General features: G+C 40.8%; 1 protein-coding gene across 1 annotated transcript in view; it reads right to left on the minus strand.

Annotated features, from left to right (window-relative positions):
* The window catches only part of mmd2a (monocyte to macrophage differentiation-associated 2a), a 25,385-nt gene extending 9,913 nt beyond the window's left edge, over positions 1 to 15,472 (minus strand). The window contains exon 1 of the mRNA XM_062036622.1: positions 15,142 to 15,472. Within this exon, the coding sequence (XP_061892606.1) occupies positions 15,142 to 15,230 (89 nt within the window). The 5' untranslated portion in view covers positions 15,231 to 15,472. The remainder of the gene's footprint in view (positions 1 to 15,141) is intronic.
* Positions 15,473 to 27,399: the final 11,927 nt, after the last annotated feature.

Consider the following 27,399-nt stretch of genomic DNA (forward strand, 5'->3'; position numbering starts at 1 on the left):
TGGTAAACGTATAGCATGTTCTATATGTTATAGTTATTTGAATGACTCTTACCATAATATGTTACATTAACATACCAGGCACGTTCTCAGTTGGTTATTTATGCGTCATATAACGTACACTTATTCAGCCTGTTATTCACTATTCTTTATTTATTTTAAATTGCCTTTCAAATGTCTATTCTTGGTGTTGGGTTTTATCAAATAAGTTTCCCCAAAAAATGTGGCTTATACTCCAGTGCGACTTATATATGTTTTTTTCTTTCTTTATTATGCATTTTCGGCAGGTGCGACTTATACTCCGAAAAATACGGTAAACAGATGAACAATATTAAGGTAGAAGTTGCTGTTGTAACCACTCGCTGCCATAAATGTACTTTGTACATTACACAAATATGTGAAGAATTGATCAAATAAATATTTCATAAAATATACTTCCATTTATATGACTACAATTTTGACACCCAAGCAGCCATTTCTTTAATGCCTTTTTAAAAGATGCTTGTGTTGCTAGTTTCCTAATACATATGCATCTTTATTATTGTTTTGGTTGGTTAGACTTGTTTTGTATGGTGATCTTTTAACATTTTACAGTAGATGGTCGCCTTTAAATCCAATGTATCGTCTTCTTTAGTACAGCATCATTCATGTAAACAGTGATGCCAATGTCTTACAATGTGACATTTAATCCAAATTTAATTCTCAATCCCACTTGACCGGGATATAAAATCTGGAAAGAGTTACAAAATCACACTTTATGTGCCAAGATAAACACACACACACACACACACACACATAGCAATCGTTATGAAGGGCCACAGGTGCATCTGTGTAGGTCAGCTGTGTTATTTAATTACACATAAAGAGCATATCCATGATCGCAAACATGTTGGCATGATGCCTGACTTCTTTTCCACATATAGTTTATGTATGCTGCTATACAAGCTGTACACAGGAGCTATTGAACTGGCAGCCAAAGGGCCAAATCCAGCTCGGGAAGGACACCATACGGGCCCCCGAGTTCAGTTCAAAACTTGGGAGACAAACATTTTTGCATTCAATTCCTAAAAATATGGAGTGCTCCTGATGTATAGAGGGACTTGGACCACTGTAAACACAGTTCCTCGTATTAACATTTTAACCTTTACAGCAAACATTAAACACTGGAGTCCAAGATTTTGATTTACATAACTAATTTAAGGCACCACTTTAAGTCCTCTCCTTTTTGTTAGGTTTTTTTTTTTTCCATAATGTGATTTATGTCACCAACGTGTTGCTGTAGCTTGTTTACTTCCGATGCGGTCAGTAGTCATTTGTTCAACTTCTTTAGTTATACCAGTAGTGTTCCTCAAAGTTCCATTTTAGGTCCTTTCTTTTTCAGACTCACATTTTTGCAGCACATTCTTTATTACTTGCATACAAAATACTAAACATTCTAGAACCATCTTATCTTGCTGATTGTATTGTACCCTAAGTTCTGTCCAGAAATCTGCGTGCCCAGAACGCCGGCTTATTAGTGAGTCTCAGAAGTCAAACAACATCTGCAGGCTCTAGAGCGTTTTCTATCGGGCTCCAGTACTCTGGACTGCTCTACCGGCTATAGTTGTAGATTCTACCTCAGTGGAAGCATTTAAGTCTTATCTAAATCTCATTTATATACTTTATATATCCATTGCAGACGGTCACCCAGAATTGGGGACCCTCACATCTTCGGCTCCTTCCCAAGGTTTAGTTTTTTCCCATCTCGGACTTTTGGGGTTTTTCCCTGCCTGGATGAGTTCAAATCAGGGGATGTCAGTTATGAAGCTCTTAGAGACACTTCTGATTAAATGCTCTACAAATAAATATTGATTGATTGATTCTTAAAATGCTAATGATCTTTGACTAGATGTTTTGCAGAAGTGTCATGATCCATTGCCAGAGTCATGTTATGTTAAGTTTATGATATTCTTACTTTATTGTCTATTTCTGTTTTCAGTAACCTTTTTATTCTTGTTAGTTTCCATGGACACTGATTCCCTGCACCTGCTTCTGATTAGCGGTCGGGATGCTCACCTGCTCCTGATCACTAATCAGAGAGCTATTTATACCTGCCTCGCGTTGGACTCGTCTGGGCTGTATTGCTCGCTACATGCGACTGTTTGTGTTGGCGTCACGCTATGACTACTGTTTCTATTTTGCTGTGCTAAGTTATCCTCGAGCCTCACGTGTGCTTTCCCTGCTTCACAACGTTCTACGTTGTTTTTGCCATGTATTTGGAGAATAAATCATCCTCTTACCTGCACACTGCTTCCTCACATCCTTCTGCATCTTGGGGACACGACCATTGCAAAACCATGTGACCCAAACGCAACAGAAATAGGCAATAAATTAAGGATATTATGAACTAAACATAACCTGACCCGGACAACGAATCATGACAGAAGGTCCTTAAAAACAGCAGAACGCTCCTGTAACCTGTGACCAGCTCAGTGGCCTTGTGGTTAGAGTGAGACTGGGAGGTTGTGAGTTCAAACCCCGGCCGAGTCATACCAAAGACTACAAAAAATGGGACCAAAGACTACAAAAAATGGGACCCATTGCCTCTCTGCTTGGCACTCAGCAGAACGCTCCTGTAACCTGTGACCAGCTCAGTGGCCTTGTGGTTAGAGTGTCCGCCCTGAGACTGGGTGGTCGTGAGTTCAAACCCTGGCCCAGTCATACCAAAGACTACAAAAAATGGGACCCATTTCCTCCCTGCTTGGCACTCAGCATCGAGGGTTGGAATTGGGGGTTAAGTCACCGATATGATTCCCGAGCACGGCGCATGCTGCTGCTCACTGCTCCCCTCGCCTCCCAGGGGGTGAACATGGGGATGCAGAGGACACCTAGTTTGTGTGACAATCGTTGGGACTTTAACTTTAACTTAACTCTCACAAAATAAATAGACCATTATCAAATGTCGACTGTAGAAGTCAAAGTCCAAGGGGAAGTTTAGGATGTTTTCCTGCCCGTCCTGTCACACAAACTAGCAGCCACATGAGTGTGAATATTTCCACATTAATGGAAAAAGCACACCGTCACCTGACTAAAGAAAACTAATGTTTGGCCTTTACTTTTCCCACGTAGCTCAGTAAGCTTGGCTGCGAGGCTATCAATGGACCTGAGTGTTGCATTGTGAGGTCCTCTAATTGCCTATGACAGAATTGTGTGTGTGTTTGTGTAGTTGGACTGAAGTGAAGGGAAAGGCTCTGATCAGAGGAGACATTGTTGTCATCCTCATCAGCAGGGCCACTATTCTCTTCCTCCGGCTTGGGCACACGCACTGTCTCTCTGCCTGTGCACACACAGTGCCTACTCTATAGGTGTGTTTGTGTGCGTGCGGGCTTCACGTTCACACAAGTGTTCTGGGTACGAAAGCCTATTTCTGCACATTCCATAAATTAATAGGCTCAGTTGCATTTAAGAGGATGAGAAGTTTGTGTGTGTGTGTGAGTGTGTGTGTGTGTGTGTGTGTGTGTGTGTGTGTGTGTGTGTGTGTGTGTGTGTGTGTGTGTGTGTGTGTGTGTGTGTGTGTGTGTGTGTGTGTGTGTGTGTGTGTGTGTGTGTGTGTATGTGTGTGTGTGTGTGTGTGTGTGTGTGTGTGTGTGTGTGTGTGTGTGTGTGTGTGTGTGTGTGTGTGCGTGTGTGTACTTTTTCCACTAATGCTGAAGTTCATCACCTTTGGGACTCAAATCTTGGGTTCTCACGGTTATACATTCCATGCTTGTGCATCTCCAGTGCGGTCTATTTATTATTTCCTAATAACAATATTACAGCTTGTCTACATGCGCCCTGTGATGGATAGGTGACCAGTCCAAGACAGGGTTGTCCAAAGTGCGGCTCGGGAGCCATTTTCGGCTTATTTTATGGATAAATATACAAGAGTATAGTGTGCGACAGTGTTGCCAGATAGGAAATGACAAAATAAATACAATTACCGAATTTTGAGGGGAAAAAACAGTAGTATTAATATTAATGCCGTTTTCCCTTTGAAATCAGGGGTCTCAAACTCATTTTTATCGTGGGCCACATCACCAAATATTATTACGCAATTGCCCCTTTTATTTAAATATTGTACTGTATGCCAACATACTGATAGAAAAATTGCTTTGCAATCAGAAGTCAGGATGGAAAGCAGCTATAAAAGTTCAGCTATTGTAGAATTAATTTTAAAATGGGTTTCAATGACAAAAAAAATGCTAGTGCTATTTTGTTTGCATCAACTAATATTGATTTAAGAAGAACTGCAGTTGTATGTGGTTAGACATATTTATGTCAAAATTGAAACAAATTATAATTACTTAAATAGTTACAAATGAGGACTTCATTCACTTTGTATGCACGTACAACACTTAAGACCTTTGGCATATCAGTAAGTGGAATTAAATTACAGAATGGATTAAGCAAAGAAGATAAACAATGTACTGATATGATCCACTTTAAGAGGCTGTTCATATTAAAAGTTCTTACAAAGTACAAGGAAGTAGGATTGTGAGAAATACCTTCAACCTTATTGAAAACAGGATATTCTAAACTCTGAAATCAATCAATCAATCAAATGTGTCATAATTAATTCTGATTGGAATTAAATACATACATGTGTTATTAAATGTGTCATTTATTTTATATATATATATATATATATATATATATATATATATATATATATATATATATATATATATATATATATATATATATATATATATATATTTATATATTTATATATATATATATTTATATATATATATATATATATATATATATATATATATATATATATATATATATATATATATATATATATATATATCAATCATATATATATATATATATATATATATATATATATATATATATATATATATATATATATATATATATATATATATATATATATATATATATATCAATCAATCAATGTTTATTTATATAGCCCTAAATCACAAGTGTCTCAAAGGGCTGCACAAGCCACAACGACATCCTCGGTACAGAGCCCACATACGGGCAAGGAAAAACTCACCCCAGTGGGACGTCGATGTGAATGACTATGAGAAACCTTGGAGAGGACCGCATATGTGGGTAACCCCCTCCTCTAGGGGAGACCGAAAGCAATGGATGTCGAGTGGGTCTGACATAATATTGTCAATATATGTATATATATATATATATATATATATATATATATATATATATATATATATATATATATATATATATATATATATATATATATATATATATATATATATATTATTTCATGGTTTGAATAATCATTCCACATTACATTTTTATTTTATGTTTTCATGATTTATTTTATGATTGAATTAATTAAAGATGCATTTAAGTAATTATTTAAAGATGTATTTATTTACTTTTATTCCACTAAGCCCTCCATATACTGACACACATTGCCAGGTTTTTGTAGGCCACATAAAAGGATGTGGCGGGCCAGATGTGGCGCCCGGGCCGTTAGTTTGACACCTGTGCTTTAAATGAACTAAATGTGCTTATTGGCAGAACAGCGCCCCCACCTGGCTGTAAGGAGGCACATGAGACATCGCACAGCATCGGGTGCAACTCAGGATGTATTTGTTTTGTGTTAATTGCTATTAGCCTTGTTTTGACGTTGTCAAATTATCGGACATTATGGGATTTTTGGGATTATTGATCACACATCGTACAGATAATTATCTGTATGCGTCTTGCAACACTGGTGTGTGATATTTGTTTTGTTTAGGCAGTCTTCAATGTACAAAATGTATCAAAATTATGGCTGCAACAATTGATTGATTAGAGAAACGCTTTGATTTACATTTTGTTGCAAGACGGTGTGTCTAATAAAAATGTATCAAATCTAGGCCGCGACAGAGAGTTTTGAAAAAAAGTGTAATTAATGCACATGTTAAAAGTGCAATTTCAATAATGATGATGTGCATTTATTTTTCTTTCAAATAATGAATGTTTTTTCAAACAGAAAAGTCACCCGGGGGTCTTTCTGCAGCACCTTCTAAACACAAGTACTGTACCTGGTACACTTTAAGTGCCAACTTTATGCTTCTTGAAATATTATCTTTCTTATGTTTGTCAAATTCTAAATTATTTTTTTAGAAGCTACAATAACGCTTGCCTTTATAAGCTATTTAATTTGGGTAGATTTTTTTAAAATAATGCAGTAGGGCCGCAACGATTCGTCAACATTATCAACATTGTCGATTATAAAAAAGTAATCGACAAAGACTTGTTATTGCTGATGAGTCGCTGAAAAAAGTTTCCATGGTGGAATGTTTATGTATACACTTGTATTCCTTTAGGTAAGTAAATTCTAACAGTACTGAATAAAATACTTATTTTTTTACAGGACTTTAGGTGTATTTTTAACTATGTAATAAAGTACAACTATTCGTTACTCAGTCATTTATGTTTCTTGTTGTTACAATTGAATTTGATATTATGAAATGGAGTTCAAATCAAGTCGCAGGCTCAACGTCAAACTCGCACAGCAGACCATACAAGCAATAATCGTATGACTAGTCGACTAATCGATAAAAAAAAAAACGCGACTAGTCGACTATTAAAATAATCATCAGTTTTGTGCACATCAGTGGCGTGTCTAGGGGATGGCCTGGGGTGGCACGTGCCATCCCTAGAATCTGATAGGCCACCACAGGTGCCACACCACTCAGGCGGAACGATTTGAAGCAGTTTTTGAAATTTATTTTTAAAACATGAATTAAGATAGAGGTTTACCCAACAAGTGGCGAGGTCCACAGTGATTATTATTGACCATATTATTTAATCAATAATGAATACATTATAACTCATTACATAGGTCCTAATTTTGACAACCTTTCAAACATCCATCCATCCATCCATCCATCTTCTACCGCTTATTCCCTTCAGGGTCGCGGGGGGCGCTAGAGCCTATCTCAGCTACAATCGGGCGGAAGGCGGTGTACACCCTGGACAAGTCGCCACCTCATCGCAGGGCCAACACAGATAGACAGACAACATTCACACTCACATTCACACACTATGGCCAATTTAGTGTTGTCAATCAACCTATCCCCAGGTGCATGTCTTTGGAAGTGGGAGGAAGCCGGAGTACCCAAACACATGGTCTAATTAATCATAAACCAACACAGAATGGTAAAACATGTAATACAAAAACACGCAACTTTCCCACTGAACTATGTGGACATTATAAAAAATGTCTAATAGTACCATACACAATTCAGAAATACACCCATTTAAAGGCCTACTGAAATGAAATGTTTTTATTTAAACGGGGATAGCAGATCCATTCTATGTGTCATACTTGATCATTTCGCGATATTGCCATATTTTTTGCTGAAAGGATTTAGTATAGAACAACGACGATAAAGTTCGCAACTTTTGGTCTCTGATAAAAAAAAGCCTTGCCCCTACCGGAAGTAGCGTGACGTCACAGGAGGAAGGGCTGCTCACATTTTCCTATTGTTTTCAATGCAGCGAGAGAGGTTCGGACCAAGAAATGGACGATTACCCCATTAATTTGAGCGAGGATGAAAGATTTGTGGATGAGGAACGTGAAAGTGAAGGACTAGCGTGCAGTGCAGGACGTATCTTTTTTCGCTCTGACCGTAACTTAGGTACAAGGGTTCATTGGATTCCCCACTCTCTCCTTTTTCTATTGTGGATCACAGATTTCTATTTTAAACCACCTCGGATACTATATCCTCTTGAAAATGAGAGTCGAGAATGCGAAATGGACATTCACAGTGACTTTTATCTCCACGACAATACATCGGTGAAGCTCTTTAGCTACGGAGCTAACGTGATAGCATCGTGCTTAAATGCGGATAGAAACAAAATAAATAAACCCCTGACTGGAAGGATAGACAGAAAATCAACAATACTATTAAACCATGGACATGTAAATACACGGTTAATGCTTTCCAGGCTGGTGAAGCTTAACAATGCTGTTGCTAACGACGCCATTGAAGCTAACTTAGCAACGGGACCTCACAGAGCTATGCTAAAAACATTAGCGCTCCACCTACGCCAGCCCGCCCTCATCTGCTCATCAACACCCGTGCTCACCTGCGTTCCAGCGATCGCCGAAAGACTTCACCCGATCATAGATGCGGTCGGCGGCCCGGAGACGGAGGAAGTCAAGGTGAGGTCGCCGGCTAGCGCGTCTGCTATCCATCTCAAAGTCCTCCTGGTTGTGTTGCTTAGTCCGCCGCTAATACACCGATCCCACCTATAACTTTCTTCTTTGCAGTCTTCATTGTTCATTAAACAAATTGCAAAAGATTCACCAACACAGATGTCCAGAATACTGTGGAATTTTGAGATGAAAACAGAGCTTTTTGTATTGGATTCAATGGGGCCGAATACTTCCGTTTCAACGATTGACGTCACGCGCATACGTCATCATACATAAACGTTTTCAACCAGAAGTTTAGCGGGAAATTTAAAATTGCACTTTTTAAGTTAACCCGGCCGAATTGGCATGTGTTGCAATGTTAAGATTTCATCATTGATATATAAACTATCAGACTGTGTAGTCGGTAGTAGTGGGTTTCAGTAGGCCTTTAACCCATTTACTAAAGGCCTGATGGGTAATATGCAAAACACTCGCCATACTTGGACATGTTTGACGCATTTTAGTTGCTTGAGGTACATCGATAGAAAAAGAATGCCTAGATATTTCTGAGGGATTACAAAACTTTAAGGAGGTCGTCAAGGAAGTAAACAGGAATGGTTGCCATACACTTAATATTCAATGTTTTATCGTTTATACTTAATATTGTAGTGGCAAGCAATCTTAATATTGTTTACAGCAATATTGTTTAATGTCAGCAATGGTCTTACAACAAGGGTCGGCAACCCAAAATGTTGAAAGACATATTGGATCAAAAATACAAAAAAAAAATCTGTCTGGAGCCTCCAACAAATAAAAACATTGTATAAGTGTTATAATGAAGGCAACACATGACGTAAGTGTCTATATTAGCGTGCTATCATAATGACTATGTGTGTCACAAGCTGACGCAAATCTTCATTGACAGAAATGTTGACATTTTTACAACATTGGAAAACATTAATTTAAACATAGGCTTCTCAGAGGGTGATATAACTCCTGGCATCGAATGGCCAAATATCTGTCCAAGATTAACCCTCCTATTGACCTCGATTTTTGCCTACACCATCGTTCCTCAGGGGTCACATAGACCCCAGAGATGTAAAGCTCTATAAGTTGTTGTGTGTGGGAGTAAGACACATGATCCAATTGACTTTTTTGTGCTCCCAAGTCTTCTGAACACAGAGAAGTCAACTCTGAGTCGATCTGACCATCATACACTGAATTATTGTTGTTTGAATACCGTTTGGTGTCAAATTTGACCGTTTTTTATTGATTTTTTGGCACACTACGCCCCCCCCCCCCAGATAACCTCCCAGTGGTAAACCACTTATTTGTGCTCCTAGGTCCCCTGAACACAAAGAAACAAATTGTGAGTCAATCCAACCATCTTAGACCGAGTTATCGCAGTTTGAATACTGTTAGGCGGCCATCATTGAATGTGACCGAATTGTATTAATTGTATGGTGTTGTTGTTGTTGTTGTTTTTTGCCATTTAGATTGCACTTAGTCAGGCTTCTACCCTAAGACCAGCTATAGCTCTTAGGGTCATGGAAGCACGCAAACCCCCTGACCACGATAAGGTGGCAATCCTCCAGGGGGAAGTTTTTTATAACTTTTTTTTTTTTTCTTTTTTTTTTCTTTTTTTTTTTTTTCAACAACAACAAATATCTGACCGTTGGCCATTTGGAGTGTCCATTTGAAAATAACAATATTCGTCTCACTCTCCAAGAAAGGGTCAAGCACAAACCCTCTGACCAGGATAAGGTGGCAATCCTCAATGGGGGAAGTTTTTTTATTACTCTTTATATTTTGTATTTTTTTTTTTTTTGTTTTGTTTTTTTTCAACAACAACAAATATCTGACCATTGGCCGGCCATTTGGAGTGTCCATATTTGAAGAAAAAAATAACAAGACAGTAGGCTATTTACCAAAAATATTGTCTTATTTCAAAAAAACTAAAATACTGTAAAAGTCTGCCACTCCTATTTTTTCACAGACTGCAAAAAGTAGCCTAGAGTCTACCTCTCTCAAGAAATGTAAAACAAATGAAAAATGGCAATATTCATCCCCCACTCTCCAAGAAAGGGTAAAGCACTACTGGGCACATGATCCACAACGGATGTGCTCCTTGCAGATGTATTTGCCACATCCCCCACATGTATTAGTTGTCTTGTTATCGTTCCTAGTGGAACAGATCTGGCACCTGCCTCGTTTTTGCCCTCTGGCCACTGGAGGATTGGAGGTGTGTGCCTCCCTCTGAACATCCTCCACTATCACCACAGCAGCCGCTGAGGCTCTTGGTAGGACAACTCTTCGTGCAATTTGGGGTTGCACCAGCGCGTACCCCAGCTGTTCCAGGAACAGCCTCCTCCGGTACAGCTTTTCGCTGTTCCAGCCTTCACTGATCTCCCTCCAAAGCACAAAAGCGTTGTAGGCACTCACATCGATGATGTTGAAGAATACAACAAGGGGCCATCGTGCAGTCATGCGTCGGCAGCTGTACGTGCCTGTGACTTTATCCAGGTTGTCAACACCACCCTTTGTGGCATTGTAGTCCAACACCATTTGTGGCTTCTTGTCCTCCCTGGTGCTGAGCTGGGCATCCTTGTGCATCGTACTCATGAGCACAACGTTCTTCCCTTTCTTGGGGCAATACGAAACAGCTGTGGCGTTCTCAGTGAAGGCAAACACTGAGGATGTAGCCTGTCTGTTCTTGATTGCAACAAGCTCAGAGGGAAGCTCTGGCTTGTTCTTGCGGACTGTCCCCAGCATGGTGACTTTCCGCTTTGCGAGTTCTTCACCAAGGGCATAGGAGGTGAAGAAGTTGTCGCACGTTATATTGTGCCCCTCCAGTCCCTCAGCCATGTCCAGGACAACCCTCATGCCCTGATTTTTTTCAGGTGCTTCCCCAGGGGCTTTGCCGGTGTAGACCTGCATATTCCAGGCATAGCTCGACTGGGCATCACATGCTGCCCATATTTTAATGCCGTATTTGGCTGGTTTACTCGGGATGTACTGTCTAAATGGACAGCGGCCACGAAACGCCACCAGACATTCATCCACAGTCACATGGGGGCCTGGGTTGTAAAGCAATGGCAGTTGCTGAACCCACTTGTCCCATACATCCCGGATAGCTGCCAGCTTGTCATGTTCTCTCCGGCCCTGTCTTTTCTCTCTGTCATCGAACCGTAGGACACGAGACATAATATGGAATTTCTTCAGAGACATGGTGGCTGGGAAGATGGCCCTTCCAGTCTCTTTATTCCACAGGCTTTCTGCTGCCTCGCCTTTGGACTTGTACACGCCCCCCAAAATGAGCAACCCGATGTATGCCTGCAAGTCAATTGCATCGATCGGCTTCCAACTGTCCCCAAACACACGACTCCCCTCTAAATTGGTCATCAAGAGTACATGGTTCTCAATTGATGGTGTCATGAGGAGCTCAAATGCAGATTTTATGTCTTGGACACGGCTAATCGCATATCGGGTTGGGCCTGGAACCATTTTGATGACATTACCAGCGCTAAGTCTACCCTGCCGTTGACGTGGGGCAGGGGACCACGACAACTTTCCATTTTTGGACAGGAAAATGTCTGCTGGTGTTCCAGTGTTGACAGGAACTTCAGCATCAAGGGTCTCATCCTCATCAGAGGACGATGCCCCATAATCAGGGTCTTCCACAACATTGTCTTCGATTTCAGACACATTTTCCTCTATGTCTACCTCTTCACTAAAAACCTGATCCAAAACCTCCTGGACAGAGAACGTCTTGTGGTTTGGCATCATCAAACTCAAAACAAGAGAGAGAGAGAGAGAGAGTATATCACAAACAGCAGCAGAGAAATGGTTTAGAAGGCAAACTCGAAACAAGAGAGAGAGAGAGAGTATATCACAAACAGCAGCAGAGAAATGGTTTAGAAGGCAAACTCGAAACAAGAGAGAGAGAGAGAGAGTATATCACAAACAGCAGCAGAGACAGCAGCAGAGAAATGGTTTAGAAGGCTGCTATGCGAGTGCTTTTATATGTTTGCTCCTCCCCCCTCCCCTCCTCCTGTTCTCACACGGCGCGGGAACGGAATGTTTGAACTGTTCCGACATCCCGCCATTCCGACAGAGTATAAATTATAAATTTATTTTCAAGACCATTTATCTCAGTGGTTTCTGCATCAATTACTAATAAAGATCTACTCACTGCTTTTTTCTGTGTTCAGGGGACTTAGGAGCACAAATAAATGGTTTCCTACTGGGATGTTCGAGGTAGAAAAACGCTAAAATGGCCACCAAACGCTACTCAAACCACACTAGTTCAGCATGTAATAGTCAGATAAACTCACAGTGATTGTTCCATTTCATTTCTTGTGTGACACTTATATGGAAAACTGAGTTTATATGTATTTGTACGTTCAGAAATTACGAAAATCACTTTTGGTCACATTCAAGACCAAGCCTAACAGTATTCAAACTGCAATAACTCGGTCTATGATGGTTGGATTGACTCACTATTTGTTTCTTTGTGTTCAGGGGACTTAGGAGCACACATAAGTAATTTCCCACTGGGGGGTATTTGGTGGGGGGGGGGTGCAATGTGCCGAAATATCTATGGAAAACTGTCAAAATGGCTGCCAAACGATATTAAACCAACAATAATTCAGTGTATGATGGTCAGATCAACTCACAATTGAATTCTCTGTGTTCAGATCACTTGGGAGCACAAAAAAGTCAATTGGATCATGTGTCTCACTCTAACACACAAAGACTTATAGTGCTTTCCAATCCTGGGGTCTATATGACCCCTGAGGAACGATGGCGTGGTCAAAATGTGTACAGAGAAATGAGAAACAATCATGCAGTTGATTTTATATTTTTCTGTGTCTCCCTGATGGATTAGGAAAAGTCATGAAATATTAGGAAGAAAAACTAATGACAACCATCTTTTTAGAGACTCTCCTATTGTCCTTGGGGTCACATTGACCCCAAGGACAATAGGAGGGTTAAGGAAACGGCAAGCTGTCTTCTTCTAATGGATTTATTACAATCTTTGCAAGTTGTGTAACGTTTGCTGTGGTCTGGAACAACATTGCACACAAACAACTATCAGAAATGCAGCCAATGTTACATGCACTAAATTTGTCATGAGACATGCAAATATAAATTAAATACACAGAGGACACAAGTAAAAGAAATTAAATGAGCTCAAATATACCTACAAGCGAGGCATAATGATGCAATATGTACACGTTAGCATCGATTAGCTTGCAATCATGCAGTGACCAAATATGCCTAATTAGCACTCCACACAAGTCAATAACATCAACAAAGTTCACCTTTGTGCATTCACGCACAGCATAAAACGTTTGGTGGACAAAATGAGACAAAGAAGGAGTGGCATAAAACACGTCTTTCTGTGGCAGTGTCGTAGAAAGTTGTACTTGTGATCAAACTACTGCGAGTTCAAAGACCGCTGAAATTAAGCCAAAATGGCGCTTGCCAAATACTCTCATCAGTAAAGCATGTTTAATATAAACAGGGGGATTTCTAACAGTTAGGAAGGTTTGTGTCATGTTTGTCCTTCTAAAGAAACCATATCAAAACAAAAATTTGTATGCATTTTTTGGAAAAAACTCCAGGGAACCACTAGGTCGGAGCTAAAGAGCTGCATGCGGCGCTGGTTGCTGACCCCCATCTTACACGAAGGTTCACTCTATACTCGGTGGTGGTAACCGTGTTAAAATACTTTAGCAGCTGAAAGCCAAGTTAACTTGAAATAATGTTTTTGCTTGAACGTGTCATTGAAATGTGGTCAGCCTTTATAAGCTGATTGATTGAACATGTTCATTATGATCATCATTTTGAAAATGGCGGCCAACTTGGAGATGAGCTCCAGAGTACGTAGCGTCTCCATTCTTTCATGCATGGAAAACATTTTAAATAAACAATATTTGAAGATAAACTTTTTGAAATGTAAAAAACTGAGTAGAATATTTTTTTTAAAAATATGTGGAAACAAATATTGGTAAGACTTTAGTATGGGGAACTTATTCACCATCAGGGGCGCCGCTAGGGATTTTGGGCCCCATGAAAAGAATCTTTACAGGGCCCCCAACACAGCGGCAACATTTTTTGATGCTATTTTACATACAGTTATGCATTTTAATGGTATTTTTGACTATCATTACCATATTTTTGAAAGAAGAACAGCATCACAGTTGACATTATTTTTTCTGTATTATAATTTCATCATCATTAGGGGCCTCTATGGGCCCCCCTCCATCATGGGCCCCTAGAATCCGTCTCCTTTACCCCCCCCCTTTTTGGCGCCCCTGTTCACCATTAATTAGTTGCTTATTAAAGTAACAAAGACTTAATTTAGCGTTATTTGGACTCTAGGGGAACATATAAGGGTTAGGGTTAGGTTACTAATAAGCAATAAGGGTTAGGGTTGGGGTTAGTTAACTCTTAGTTAATGGCTTACTGGTTGTATAATAAGGCCATGCATAATAAGGCATTAATAAGTACTTAATAATGACAAATTCAGCGCCAATATGTTACTAATTTGCGTGTTAATGAGCATCTAATTAATAGTGAATATGTGTTCCCCATACTAAAGTGTTACCCAAATATTATATCAAAACGAATTTGTTAAAACCTTAAAGGCACTTGGATTCTTTATGTTTTATGGAGTGCCAACGGAAAGAAGCATTTTGATCAAAGGTATTAATGTGGATAATGACATTGGAACAAAACAAAAGCAAAAATGCCCTGCAAAAAAGTTCGTTTTGGAAAAATCTTTTGTTTGAAATGCAATAATTTTCCTCCCTCTCTCTCACACACACACACACACACACACACACACACATATGCAAACACACCCACAGTATCAATCAATAACAAATTCTCTATTTGCTTCCATGCACTGGATTTGTTATGCGCGTGAAAACGGATAATGTCTACAGAGAATTTAAAAAAAGAAAAATCAAAAACAATCCCTTTACCTTCCAAATGTTGTCCCTTTCAGGTCCATGTTGTGTCTCTGCCTATGGGTTCTCCATTCCGGATGTGCCACCGCCGTGCGCTCAAACATGAACACAACATAATAACATAATAGTCCGGCCGGAGCGACACAACCTGCGGGTTCGGTCCGGGTTACACAACAACAACAAAAAAGAAGAAGGAGCAGACTTAAACCCAACTTTGCATCAACGTGGGAGAGGACGCATGCTTGGAGGTGGGTGCCAATGGTTGCTTGTGCAGAGTTGTTGCTGCGAGTGTGAGATGTGTTGGCAGGATGTTCCACTCCACAGGACTGGGCTTGTAATCCCTCCTCCCCCTTTCCTGGCTGATGATAACACAACAGCAGCTCTCCCGACTGCACAACTTGTGAGTCCTCCTCCCTCAACTTTTCTGCACTGTTTTACCTTACAATATTTGCAGAGGAAACACTGCAATTGCGCAATAAGCTTGATAGGGAAAGAGCCTATACAAGCGGAATTTCAGGTTCCAATAGCATCAACATAATATGCAGCATTCAGGACAGTGCAGGTCTAGTAAATAGAATAGCAATAATACTGTATGAAAAATAAAAGTATGTTGACACAAACGAAGGCAGAGGGTTAAACTTTTGCAGATTTTCTAAATGTTTTTATTGAACATTAGGTTGTTGTAGTATGTCAAAGTCAGCTCCACATCATACATATACTTGCCAACCTTGAGACCTCCGATTTCGGGAGGTGGCGGGCGTGGTCGGGGGTGGTGCGGGGGGCGTGGTTAAGAGGGAAGGAGTATATTTACAGCTAGAATTCACCAAGTCAAGTATTTCATATATATATATATATATATATATATATATATATATATATATATATATATATATATATATATATATATATATATATATGTAACGTGCGGAGTTCCCCAGGGTTCGGTTCTTGGCCCTGCACTCTTTAGTATTTACATGCTGCCGCTGGGTGACATCATACGCAAGTACGGTGTTAGCTTTCACTGTTATGCTGATGACACCCAACTCTACATGCCCCTAAAGCTGACCAACACGCCGGACTGTAGTCAGCTGGAGGCGTGTCTTAATGAAATTAAACAATGGATGTCCGCTAACTTTTTGCAACTCAACGCTAAGAAAACGGAAATGCTGATTATCGGTCCTGCTAGACACCGACATCTATTTAATAATCCCACCTTAACATTTGACAACCAAACAATTAAACAAGGAGACTCGGTAAAGAATCTGGGTATTATCTTCAACCCAACTCTCTCGTTTGAGTCACACATTAAGAGTGTTACTAAAACGGCCTTCTTTCATCTCCGTAATATCGCTAAAATTCGTTCCATCTTGTCCACTAGCGACGCTGAGATCATTATTCATGCGTTCATTACGTCTCGTCTCGATTACTGTAACGTATTATTTTCGGGTCTCCCTATGTCTAGCATTAAAAGATTACAGTTGGTACAAAATGCGGCTGCAAGGCTTTTGACAAAAACAAGAAAGTTTGATCATATTACGCCTATACTGGCTCACTTGCACTGGCTTCCTGTGCACTTAAGATGTGACTTTAAGGTTTTACTACTTACGTATAAAATACTACACGGTTTAGCTCCAGCCTATCTCGCCGATTGTATTGTACCATATGTCCCGACAAGAAATCTGCGTTCAAAGAACTCCGGCTTATTAGTGATTCCCAGAGCCAAAAAAAAGTCTGCGGGCTATAGAGCGTTTTCTATTCGGGCTCCAGTACTCTGGAATGCCCTCCCGGTAACAGTTAGAGATGCTACCTCAGTAGAAGCATTTAAGTCCCATCTTAAAACTCATTTGTATAATCTAGCCTTTAAATAGACCCCCCCCTTTTTTAGACCAGTTGATCTGCCGTTTCTTTTCTTCTCTCCTCTTCTCCCCTGTCCCTTGGGAGGGGGAGTTGCATAGGTCCGGTGGCCATGGATGAAGTGCTGGCTGTCCAGAGCCGGGACCCCGGGTGGACCACTAGCCTGTGCATTGGTTGGGACATCTCTGCGCTGCTGACCCGTCTCCGCTCGGGATGGTTTCCTGTTGGCCCCGCTGTGGACTGGACTCCCGCTGATGTGTTGGATCCACTGTGGACTGGACTTTCACAATGTTATGTCAGACCCACTCGACATCCGTTGCTTTCGGTCTCCCCTAGAGGGGGGGGGGGGGGGTTACCCACATATGCGGTCCTCTCCAAGGTTTCTCATAGTCATTCACCGACGTCCCACTGGGGTGAGTTTTTCCTTGCCCGTATGTGGGCTCTGTACCGAGGATGTCGTTGTGGCTTGTACAGCCCTTTGAGACACTTGTGATTTAGGGCTATATAAATAAACATTGATTGATTGATTGATTGATATATATAAGAAATACTTGACTTCCAGTGAATTCTAGCTATATATATATATATTTATTTTATGATATATAAAATAAATACTTGAATTTCAGTGTTCATTTATTTACACATATACACACACATAACACTCATCTACTCATTGTTGAGTTAAGGGTTGAATTGTCCATCCTCGTTCTATTCTCTGTCACTATTTTGCTGAACACCCTCTGTGATGATGCATTGCTGTGTGGCACGCACAAAAGTGCTTTCATCAGATGCACTAGAGTCTGGAATCTTCCATCTCTCCCTAGCATGGCCCAAAACCGGTCAATCTTTGCTTCCTGAGGAAGATCTTCACTGCCGAGCACTTGGTTGTCCACTACTTCTTCCCGGAGGCTATCCAGGTCCAATCGCAGCTGCGGCTTGGAATTTACAAGCGTATTTCTTCATCTAACTCGTCGTCAGCGGCTGTATCTTCCTCGTTCTTCTGCTTCGTCTCCTTGTTGTGTGCGCAGTTGTGCACTGCACTCTCTAAAAGCCGTAGATGTTATTGTCACATATGCATGTACAGTAGATGGCAGTATTGTCCTGTTTAAGAGTGTCACAACATTGCTGTTTACGGCAGACGAACTGCTTTACGGTAGACGAAAACGTGACTGCTGTTGTTGTGTGTTGTTACCGCGCTGGGAGGACGTTAATGAAACTGCCTAACAATAAACCCACATAAGAAACCAACAACTCGCCCTCGATCATTCTACAGTTATAACGTAATTGGGCAGGCACGCTGTTTATATTGTGGGAAAGCGGACGTGAAAACAGGCTGTCCTCACTCAGGTCCGCCTGAATTTCGGGAGATTTTCGGGAGAAAATTTGTCCCGGGAGGTTTTCGGGAGAGGCGCTGAATTTCGGGAGTCTCCCGGAAAATCCGGGAGGGTTGGCAAGTATGCATGTAGTACATAACATCGGCGCCGAGCTACATTTCTGCCAGTGGGTGCTCGGTGTGTATGTATTAGTGTTGTCCCGATACCAATATTTTGGTACCGGTACCGGTACCAAAATTATTTCGGTACTTTTCTAAATAGAGGGGACCACAAAAAATGTCATTATTGGCTTTATTTTAACAAAAATCACCAAAAATGATTCCCGGGCGCGGCCACCGCTGCTGCCCACTGCTCCCCTCACCTCCCAGGGGGTGAACAAGGGGATGGGTCAAATGGTAAATGGTTATACTTGTATAGCGCTTTTCTACCTTTTTAAGGAACTCAAAGCGCTTTGACACTATTTCCACATTCACCCATTCACACACACATTCACACACTGATGGCGGGAGCTGCCATGCAAGGCGCTAACCAGGACCCATCAGGAGCTAGGGTGAAGTGTCTTGCTCAAGGACACAACGGACGTGACTAGGATGGTAGAAGGTGGGGATTGAACCAGTAACCCTCAGATTGCTGGCACGGCCACTTTCCCAACTGCGCAAAGGACACATTTCACCACACCTAGTGTGTGTGTGACAATCTTTGGTACTTTAACTTGAACTTTAAAAAAAAAATCTTAGGGTACATTAAACATATGTTTCTTATTGCAATTTTGTCCTTAAATAAAATAGTGACTTGTCTTTTAGTCGTAAGTAAACAAACAAAGACTCCTACTTCGTCTGCTGACGTATGCAATAACATATTGTTAAAGTTCAGTTTAAAGTTTAAGTACCCATGATTGTCACACACACACTAGGTGGGGTGAAATGTGTCCTCTGCATTTGTTCACCCCCTGGGAGGTGAGGGGAGTAGTGAGCAGCAGCGGTGGCCGCACCCGGGAATCATTTTGGTGATTTAACCCCCAATTCCAACCCTTTATGCTGAGTGCCAAGCAGGGAGGTAATGGGTCCCATTTTTATAGTCTTTGGTATGACTCGGCCGGGGTTTGAACTAACAACCTACCGATCTCAGGGCGGGCGCTCCAACCACAAGGCCACTGAGCAGGTTATATTGTGTCATTTATCATTCTATTATTTTGTCAACATTATCAAGGACAAGTGGTAGAAAATGAATTATTAATCTACTTGTTCATTTATTGTTAATATCTGGTTATTTTCTGTTTTAACATGTTTTATCTACACTTGTGTTAAAATGTAATAATCACTTATTCTTCTGTTGTTTGATACTTTACATTAGTTTTGGATGATACCACAAATTTGGATATCAATCCGATACCAAGTCGTTACAGGATCATACATTGGTCATATTCAAAGTCCTCATGTGTCCAGGGACATATTTCCTGAGTTTATAAACATAATATACTTTTTTTTTTTAAACGAAAGAAGATTTTGTGATGCTAAAAAATATTGATGTAATCATAGTAGTATCGACTAGATACGCTATTGTACGTGGTATCATTACAGTGGATGTTAGGTGTAGATTCACCAATGGCATTTCTTAATATTGTAGCGTCCCGGAAGAGTTGGTGCTACAGGGAATTCTGGGAATTTGTTCTGTAGTGTTTATGTTGTGTTGCCGTGCAAATATTCTTCCAAAATGTGTTTTTCGTTGTTGTTTATTGTGGTTTCACTATATGGCACTTGTTTATGACAGTGTTGGCATTGTTCATACGGCTACCTTTAGTGTGACATGTATGGCTGTTGAGTAAGTATGACCTTCATTCGCGCATGTGCAGTGTGTTCAAAGTCAAGATGATTGTGTCATTATTTTATTATCGGCACATTGAAATCTTGGTGAGTCTTAATTAAATATAGACTATATGATTCGTGACTTATTTATCATGTAAAACCGACCAAACTTGCCACTAAATTAACAACAAGATTGATTTTTCAAAAAATTCATAATTGGTTGGAAGTTGCCATCAATCCCACGTGGGTGCTTTTTTTTTTTTTTTTTTTAACATTAGGTTGTTGTTTATTGAGTATGTCATAGTCAGCTCCACATCATACATGTAGTACATCTGTGTTTTTCAACCTTTTTTGAGCCAAGGCACATTTTTTGCGTTAAAAAAATCCAGAGGTAAACCACCAGCAGAAACCATTCAAAAACGAAACTCAGTTGACAGTAAAAAGTCGTTGTCGCAATTGTTGGATATGACTTAAAACCATAACCAAGCATGCATCACTATAGCTCTTGTCTCAAAGTAGGTGTACTGTCACGACCTGTCACATCACGCCGTGACTTATTTTTAGTTGTTTGCTGTTTTCCTGTGTGTAGTGTTTTAGTTCTTGTCTTCTTGTATTTTCCTGTAGCAGTTTCATGTCTTCCTTTGAGCGATATTTCCCGCATCTACTTTGTTTTAGCAATCAAGAATATTTCTGTTGTTTTTATCCTTCTTTGTGGGGGCGTTGTTGATTGTCATGTCATGTTCGGATGTACATTGTGGACGCCGTCTTTGCTCCACAGTAAGTCTTTGCTGTCGTCCAGCATTCTGTTTTTGTTTACTTTGTAGCCAGTTCAGTTTTAGTTTCGTTCTGCATAGCCTTCCCTAAGCTTCAATGCCTTTTCTTAGGGGCACTCACCTTTTGTTTATTTTTGGTTTAAGCATTAGACACCTTTTTACCTGCACACTGCCTCCTGCTGTTTCCGACATCTACAAAGCATTTAGCTACCGGCTACCACCTACTGATATGGAAGAGTATTACACGGTTACTCTGCCGAGCTCTAGACAGCACCCAGATTCAACAACAACACATCATTTGCAGACTATAATTACTGGTTTGCAAAAAATATTTTTAACCCAAATAGGTGAAATTAGATAATCTCCCACGGCACACCAGACTGTATCTCACGGCACACTAGTGTTTTACACAGTTACTTCAACTAATATCCAGTTTCCTCTGAACCACATTTGATCAAATTCCTCTGGAACCGAACCAAAATATTATATTTGTACAATTTCTTAAAATGCTCAACGTTTGAACAGTGTTTGAGCTCATCACTCAGGCTGTTCCATTTTTCACCCCACAGACTGAGACACAAAAACTTTTCCTTGTGCTAAGTGCTAAAGCGTGTTTATATTTTGCCGTTCCTCTGAGGTTATACCCCACACCCTTTTCTATGAATAAACTTTGAATATTTGCAGGCAATTGATAACTTATTGCTTTAAACATGATAAGCCCTGTCAAATATTCTACTAAATAGGGAAATTTTAACAGTTTTGACCTTAAAAATAAGCTGTTTGTGTGCTCTTTGAACCCCACATTATGGATAATTCTAAGTGCCTGTTTTTGTAAGATTGTTAAGGGATGTATGTTGCTTTTATAATTATTTCCCCAAGCTTCTGCACAGTAATAATGTACATACAAACATATATTCTCAATGTACACAAAAACCAGGGCACTTTTAAAAAAATCTCAACAATTTCAAACATCCATCAGGTTGAGCAAATACTGTCTTTTGCAAAACATGTAAAGCAGGGGTGTCAAACTAATTTTAGATCCGGGGCCACATGGAGGAAAATCTACTGGTAAAATCACGGCACAATAACTTAAAAATAAAGACAACTTCAGATTGTTTTCTTTGTTTAAAAATAGAACAAGCACATTCTGAAATTGTAATATTTTTTTTTTTTACAACTACCTGTTGTGGTTAATAGAATATATACTTTATTTGTCGTTATTTATATTTTCTGAATAAATTATGTGATAATATTCATCAGTCAAATTAGAAATTACAGTTATTTATGTCGTTTGATCATTTTCCTCGACTGATGTACTAACATCATGTGGTTTATTTTGTACATATGTAGCATCATCTACCAAGATACAAAGAATTGCTATTGCGACATCCAGTGGACACATTTAGAACAGCTGTTTCTTTCATTAAAAAATTTCAGGTACATTTTTATACTTGACAAACTCATCCCGCGGGCCGGATAAAACCTGTTCGCGGGCCGTACTTTTGACACCCCTGATGTAAAGGAACGAAAACTAAAGCAAATACAAATAGAATATAAAATAATAACAATAAATAATAATAAAAAATAGGATAAGATACAAAAATTCAAAAAAGGCTAATCTATATCACTTTAAATTTCTGCAATAACGAAATCAATTTAAGGGCTTTTGTATTTTTAATAATTTTCCAAGATTTAATTGATCATTTTAAATTATCAAGCTAATTATAAAATGTAGATTTTACTTCCATAAATCGACATGTATGTAGAAAAAATGTTGCTTGGAGCATAATGATGTTGACAAACATTTCTATGCTACCATCATAGGTGGATTAATGACCGGGCCTACCGGGCCCAGGCCCAGGGGGCCAGAGGCCCCAAGGGGCCAGGCCAACTTGGCCCCGCGGCCGCGACCCAAGCAAAACTACTTTTGCAAAAATAATAATCTTAAGCCCCAAGGGGCCAGGCCAACTTGGCCCCGCGGCCATGATCCATAGAGGGTAAGAGGCCCCAAGGGGCCAGGTCAACTTGGCCCCGCGGCCGCGACCCACAGAGGGCCAGAGGCCCCAAGGGGCCAGGCCAACATGGCCCCGCGGCCATGATCCATAGACGGTCAGAGGCCCCAAGGGGCCAGGCCAACTTGGCCCCGCGGCCACGATCCATAGAGGGTCAGAGGCCCCAGGGGGCCAGGTCAACTTGGCCCCGCGGCCACGATCCATAGACGGTCAGAGGCCCCAAGGGGCCAGGCCAACTTTGCCCCGCGGCCACGACCCACAGAAGGCCAGAGGCCCCAAAGGGCCAGGCCAACTTGGCCCCGCGGCCGCGAGCCACAGAAGGCCAGAGGCCCCAAGGGGCCAGGTCAACTTGGCCCCGCGGCCACGATCCATAGAGGGTAAGAGGCCCCAAGGGGCTAGGTCAACTTGGCCCCGCGGCCGCGACCCACAGAGGGCCTGAGGTCCTAAGGGGTCAGGCCAACTTGGCCCCGCGGCCATGATCCATAGAGGGCCAGAGGCCCCGAGGGGTCAGGCCAACTTGGCCCCGATCCATAGAGGGTCAGAGGCCCCAAGGGGCCAGGCCAACTTGGCCCCGCGGCCACGACCCACAGAGGCCCCAAGGGGCCAGGCAAAATTGGCCCCGCGGCCATGATCCACAGAGGGCCAGAGGCTCTCAATCATTATTATCAAAGCTAATTCTCAAATTGGATGGATCACACAACCTCACTCACATATTCTTTATCAATTATTAAAGGTTGTTTCTGAATTTTGATCACAGAACTTAATGCAAATATTCTTGATTGATTGACAAAGCTCATTCTCAAATTTTGATTACACAACCTTACTCTGACAAATTATCATTATCAAAAAGCTCTATCTCGAATTTGGATCACAGAATCTCACTCAAGTATTCTTAGCTGTGCCCCTCCCCCATCAAGTCTTTCATAAACCGGTCTGTTCTTTTAGAATCTCCTCATTTGGTATTTTGAACTCGTGAGAGACTGCTCAAAATTTGGTTTCCTTTCCCTCAGTTCAGACTCAGAGATAATTTGAAATCATTCAACAAGAAGTTTAACGCGCGCACACACACACACACACACACTTGAGTTGAGCATTACTTGGAAATTCTTATATTTTCCATTTTGCTGTTATTATCAGCATCTTCCCATTTTGTCCTTTTCTTTCGAGAAAGTTTACAGTCTGACATTTGTCACTGCTGTCAGTTAATAACTTTTTGGTCTTTGACCCATTTTGTCATTTTCTCGATTCGATCGTCACTGACCACTCTCTCCTGTCTGGCAGACATCGTTGCTGCCATCATAGCTAGCAAGCTGCCTGCAGCGGGTCATCCCTATGTTCCCCGTCCCTATGTTACCCGGGTCCTATGTTCCCCTCTACCGGGGAACTAAGGACCCTTTTTAAAAAAAAGGGTTCTATGTTCCCCGCTGCGGGGAACGTACAACACTTTTTCCAGAAAAGGGTTCTATGTTCCCCGCTGCTTCCAATGCGCGACTAAGTAAGACGCACGCAGACACGCATGACAGAGACGCGTTTAAGTTGTCGAAGGAAGGAAGTTCGCGTTTGAGTTGCTCTATCTGCTGCCGCACGCCCTGTGACAGGTTAGGTTTAGGGATGGTTTTGGTCAGGGCACAATTTCGCCAAAAAAGTGCTCCACAACGCCCTGTGACAGGTTAGGTTTAGGGATAGTTTTGGTCAGGGCACAATTTCGCCAAAAAAAAGTGCTCCACAACGCCCTGTGACAGGTTAGGTTTAGGGATGGTTTTGGTCAGGGCACAATTTCGCAATTTCGCCAGATACAATGCAGGGAACATAGGACCCTTTTTTAGAAAAAGGGTCCTAAGTTCCCCGGTCGCATACAAAGACCCAGGAACAACCGGGGAACATAGGACCCGGGGAACATAGGACCCGGGGAACATAGGCACGCTCCCGCCTGCAGATAGCAACATTTTGGTGTCCTTTGGGAAAATATTTAGAAAGAAGACAAAAGTACACACAGTTGTACAACTATTATCTTTATGATCTTTTTTTTGTTAGTTTCTCTGTTACTGTGTGTGGCCAATTAAGCGACTTTTGGCCATACCTGGCTGGTGACATTTAGCGACTTTCTGGTTGATGTTAAGATTAATAATAGCAACAGTTCTCTTCATCTTAATGCAATTTATTGTGTCTGTCTCTCCACATTTTGCCATTAGGTACTTTGAGCTCTTGTTGGTCAGTCACTCTAAGGTACATTGTTGCTGCCATCATAGCTAGCAAGCTGCCTGCAGATAGCGACATTTTGGTGTCCTTTGAGAAATATTAAGAAAGAAGACAAAAGTACAAGACATTGTACGATTACTATCTTTTTAAAATTATTTGTTTCACTGTGTGATTGACCGACTTTGCCGCTAGATTTCGCGTCTTTTGGCCATACCTGGCTAGCGACTAAAAACATCATTTAGCGACTTTTTGGTTGTGAAGATAAGTGGTAAAAGCAGATCTTCCTGTTGGTCTTCCCACATTTTGCCATTTGGTACTTTGCACTCTTCTTGGTCACTCCAAGGCATTTGTCCCTGCCTTCAGCTAGTCACTTGGCTCTTTTGGAATATATTTCACTGTAATTGGCTCTCTCTCTCTCTTTCTCCTCAGTACAAATCAGCCTGTTCCCTTGCCATTCATCACTGACCACTCTGCTCTCCTGTCTGTCAGACATTATTGCTGCTTGCAGATAGCTTGGGGTCCTTAGAGAAAATATCAGAAGAGAAAAGTACACAATTATCTTAATTATCTTTTTTATTCAGTCAGTCCTTCAGTGAGTCCCAGTGTGTTGGCGATTAAGCAACGTTGGCATTCAATTAGCGACTTTTGGCCATACATGGCTGGCGACTCAAAAAACTAGAAAAAAAGTACAAAAAGTTGTACAATTAATATCTTTATTATCCTTAATTCCCCTGAATCCTAGAGTGTGTTGCAATTAAGCAACTTTGCTGCTAGGTTTAGCGACTCTTGTTTTGGGCATACCTGGCTAGCGACTACAAACATTATTCAGCAACTTTTTGGCTGTTAAGATTAACGTTAATAAATTAAATCCTAATACAATTTATTGTGTTGGTCTCGCCATCTTGCTATTAGGTACTTTGAATTCTTGTTGGTCTCTGCTAAGGTATCTGGCTGTTGTCTTTGCCTTCAGTTAGTCACTTGGCTCTGGAATATATTTAACTGTACTTGGCTCTCTCTTTCTCCTCAGTACAAATCAGTCTGTTCCCTTGCCATTTAGACATTTTCTTGATTGGATCATCACTGACCACTCTGCTCTCCTGCTGTCTATCAGACATTGTTGCTCCCATCATAGCTAGCAAGCTGCCTTGGTGTCCTTTGTGAAAATATTTAGATAGAAGACTAAAGTGCACAAAGGTGTACAATTATTATCTTTTCAAAATATTTGTTTCACTGTCAGTGTGATTGACCGACTTTGCCGCTAGATTTCGCGTCTTTTGGCCATACCTGGCTAGCGACTGAAAACATCATTTAGCAACTTTTTGGTTGTGAAGATAAGAGGTAAAAGCAGATCTGCCTGTTGGTCTTTCCACATTTTGCCATTTGGTACTTTGCACTCTTGTTGGTCACTCCAAGGCATTTGTCCCTGCCTTCAGCTAGTCACTTGGCTCTTTTGGAATATATTTCACTGTAATTGGCTCTCTCTCTCTTTCTCCTCAGTACAAATCAGTCTGTTCCCTTGCCATTTAGACATTTTCTTGATTCGATCATCACTGACCACTCTGCTCTCCTGCTGTCTATCAGACGAATCAGTTGATTCTCTGCTCTCAATTGTCTATGCTAGTAAGCTGTTATTCTCTGCTTTGGAGTGTTGATGCTGGGTTGCTAGTTTTCTAAATCACCTCACACACTTGAAGGAAGCAGCACCGATCATAAACACACAAACAAACTCACACACACACACACACACACACACACACACACACACACACACACACACACACACATAGTTGGTTTATCTGTTGTGATAGGCAAAGAGCCAATGTGCAAAGAAAGAAGGGAAATATGGATCATAAACGTTTAAGTGGAGGAGCTAGAAAAAAAATTCAGCAAGAAAAGAAAAAAAAGGAATCAGTTTTACTTGAGAGTGTTCCAAATATCTCCAGCTTCTTCAGTACAAAGACATCTGCTGAAAGCAATTCTATAAATGCTACTGCAAATTCAGCTAAGGTTAGCAATGCACCTGAGCTAGCATGTAGCTCCCAAGATCCTGAGACCACTACAAGTGTAGACACTGAACCAAATGCTTCTGATGCTTATGATTCAACCAATTCAGCAGTAGCCAGTTGCTCGGATGAATGTGAGGTCACTGCACCTCTGGACAGCATAGAAAATGAGCTGAATCTTTCTTCAACACCATCTACAGTGACAACTCTACCTAGTGATCCCGCTAAATGGGCTGAGACCCTCACTGAGTCAATGAAGGAAGTTCTTATTCAAAGAGGTGCAAAATCATTTC

This window comes from Entelurus aequoreus, linkage group LG25 (assembly GCF_033978785.1).
Source record: "Entelurus aequoreus isolate RoL-2023_Sb linkage group LG25, RoL_Eaeq_v1.1, whole genome shotgun sequence".
In the NCBI taxonomy this organism is placed as follows: domain Eukaryota; kingdom Metazoa; phylum Chordata; class Actinopteri; order Syngnathiformes; family Syngnathidae; genus Entelurus; species Entelurus aequoreus.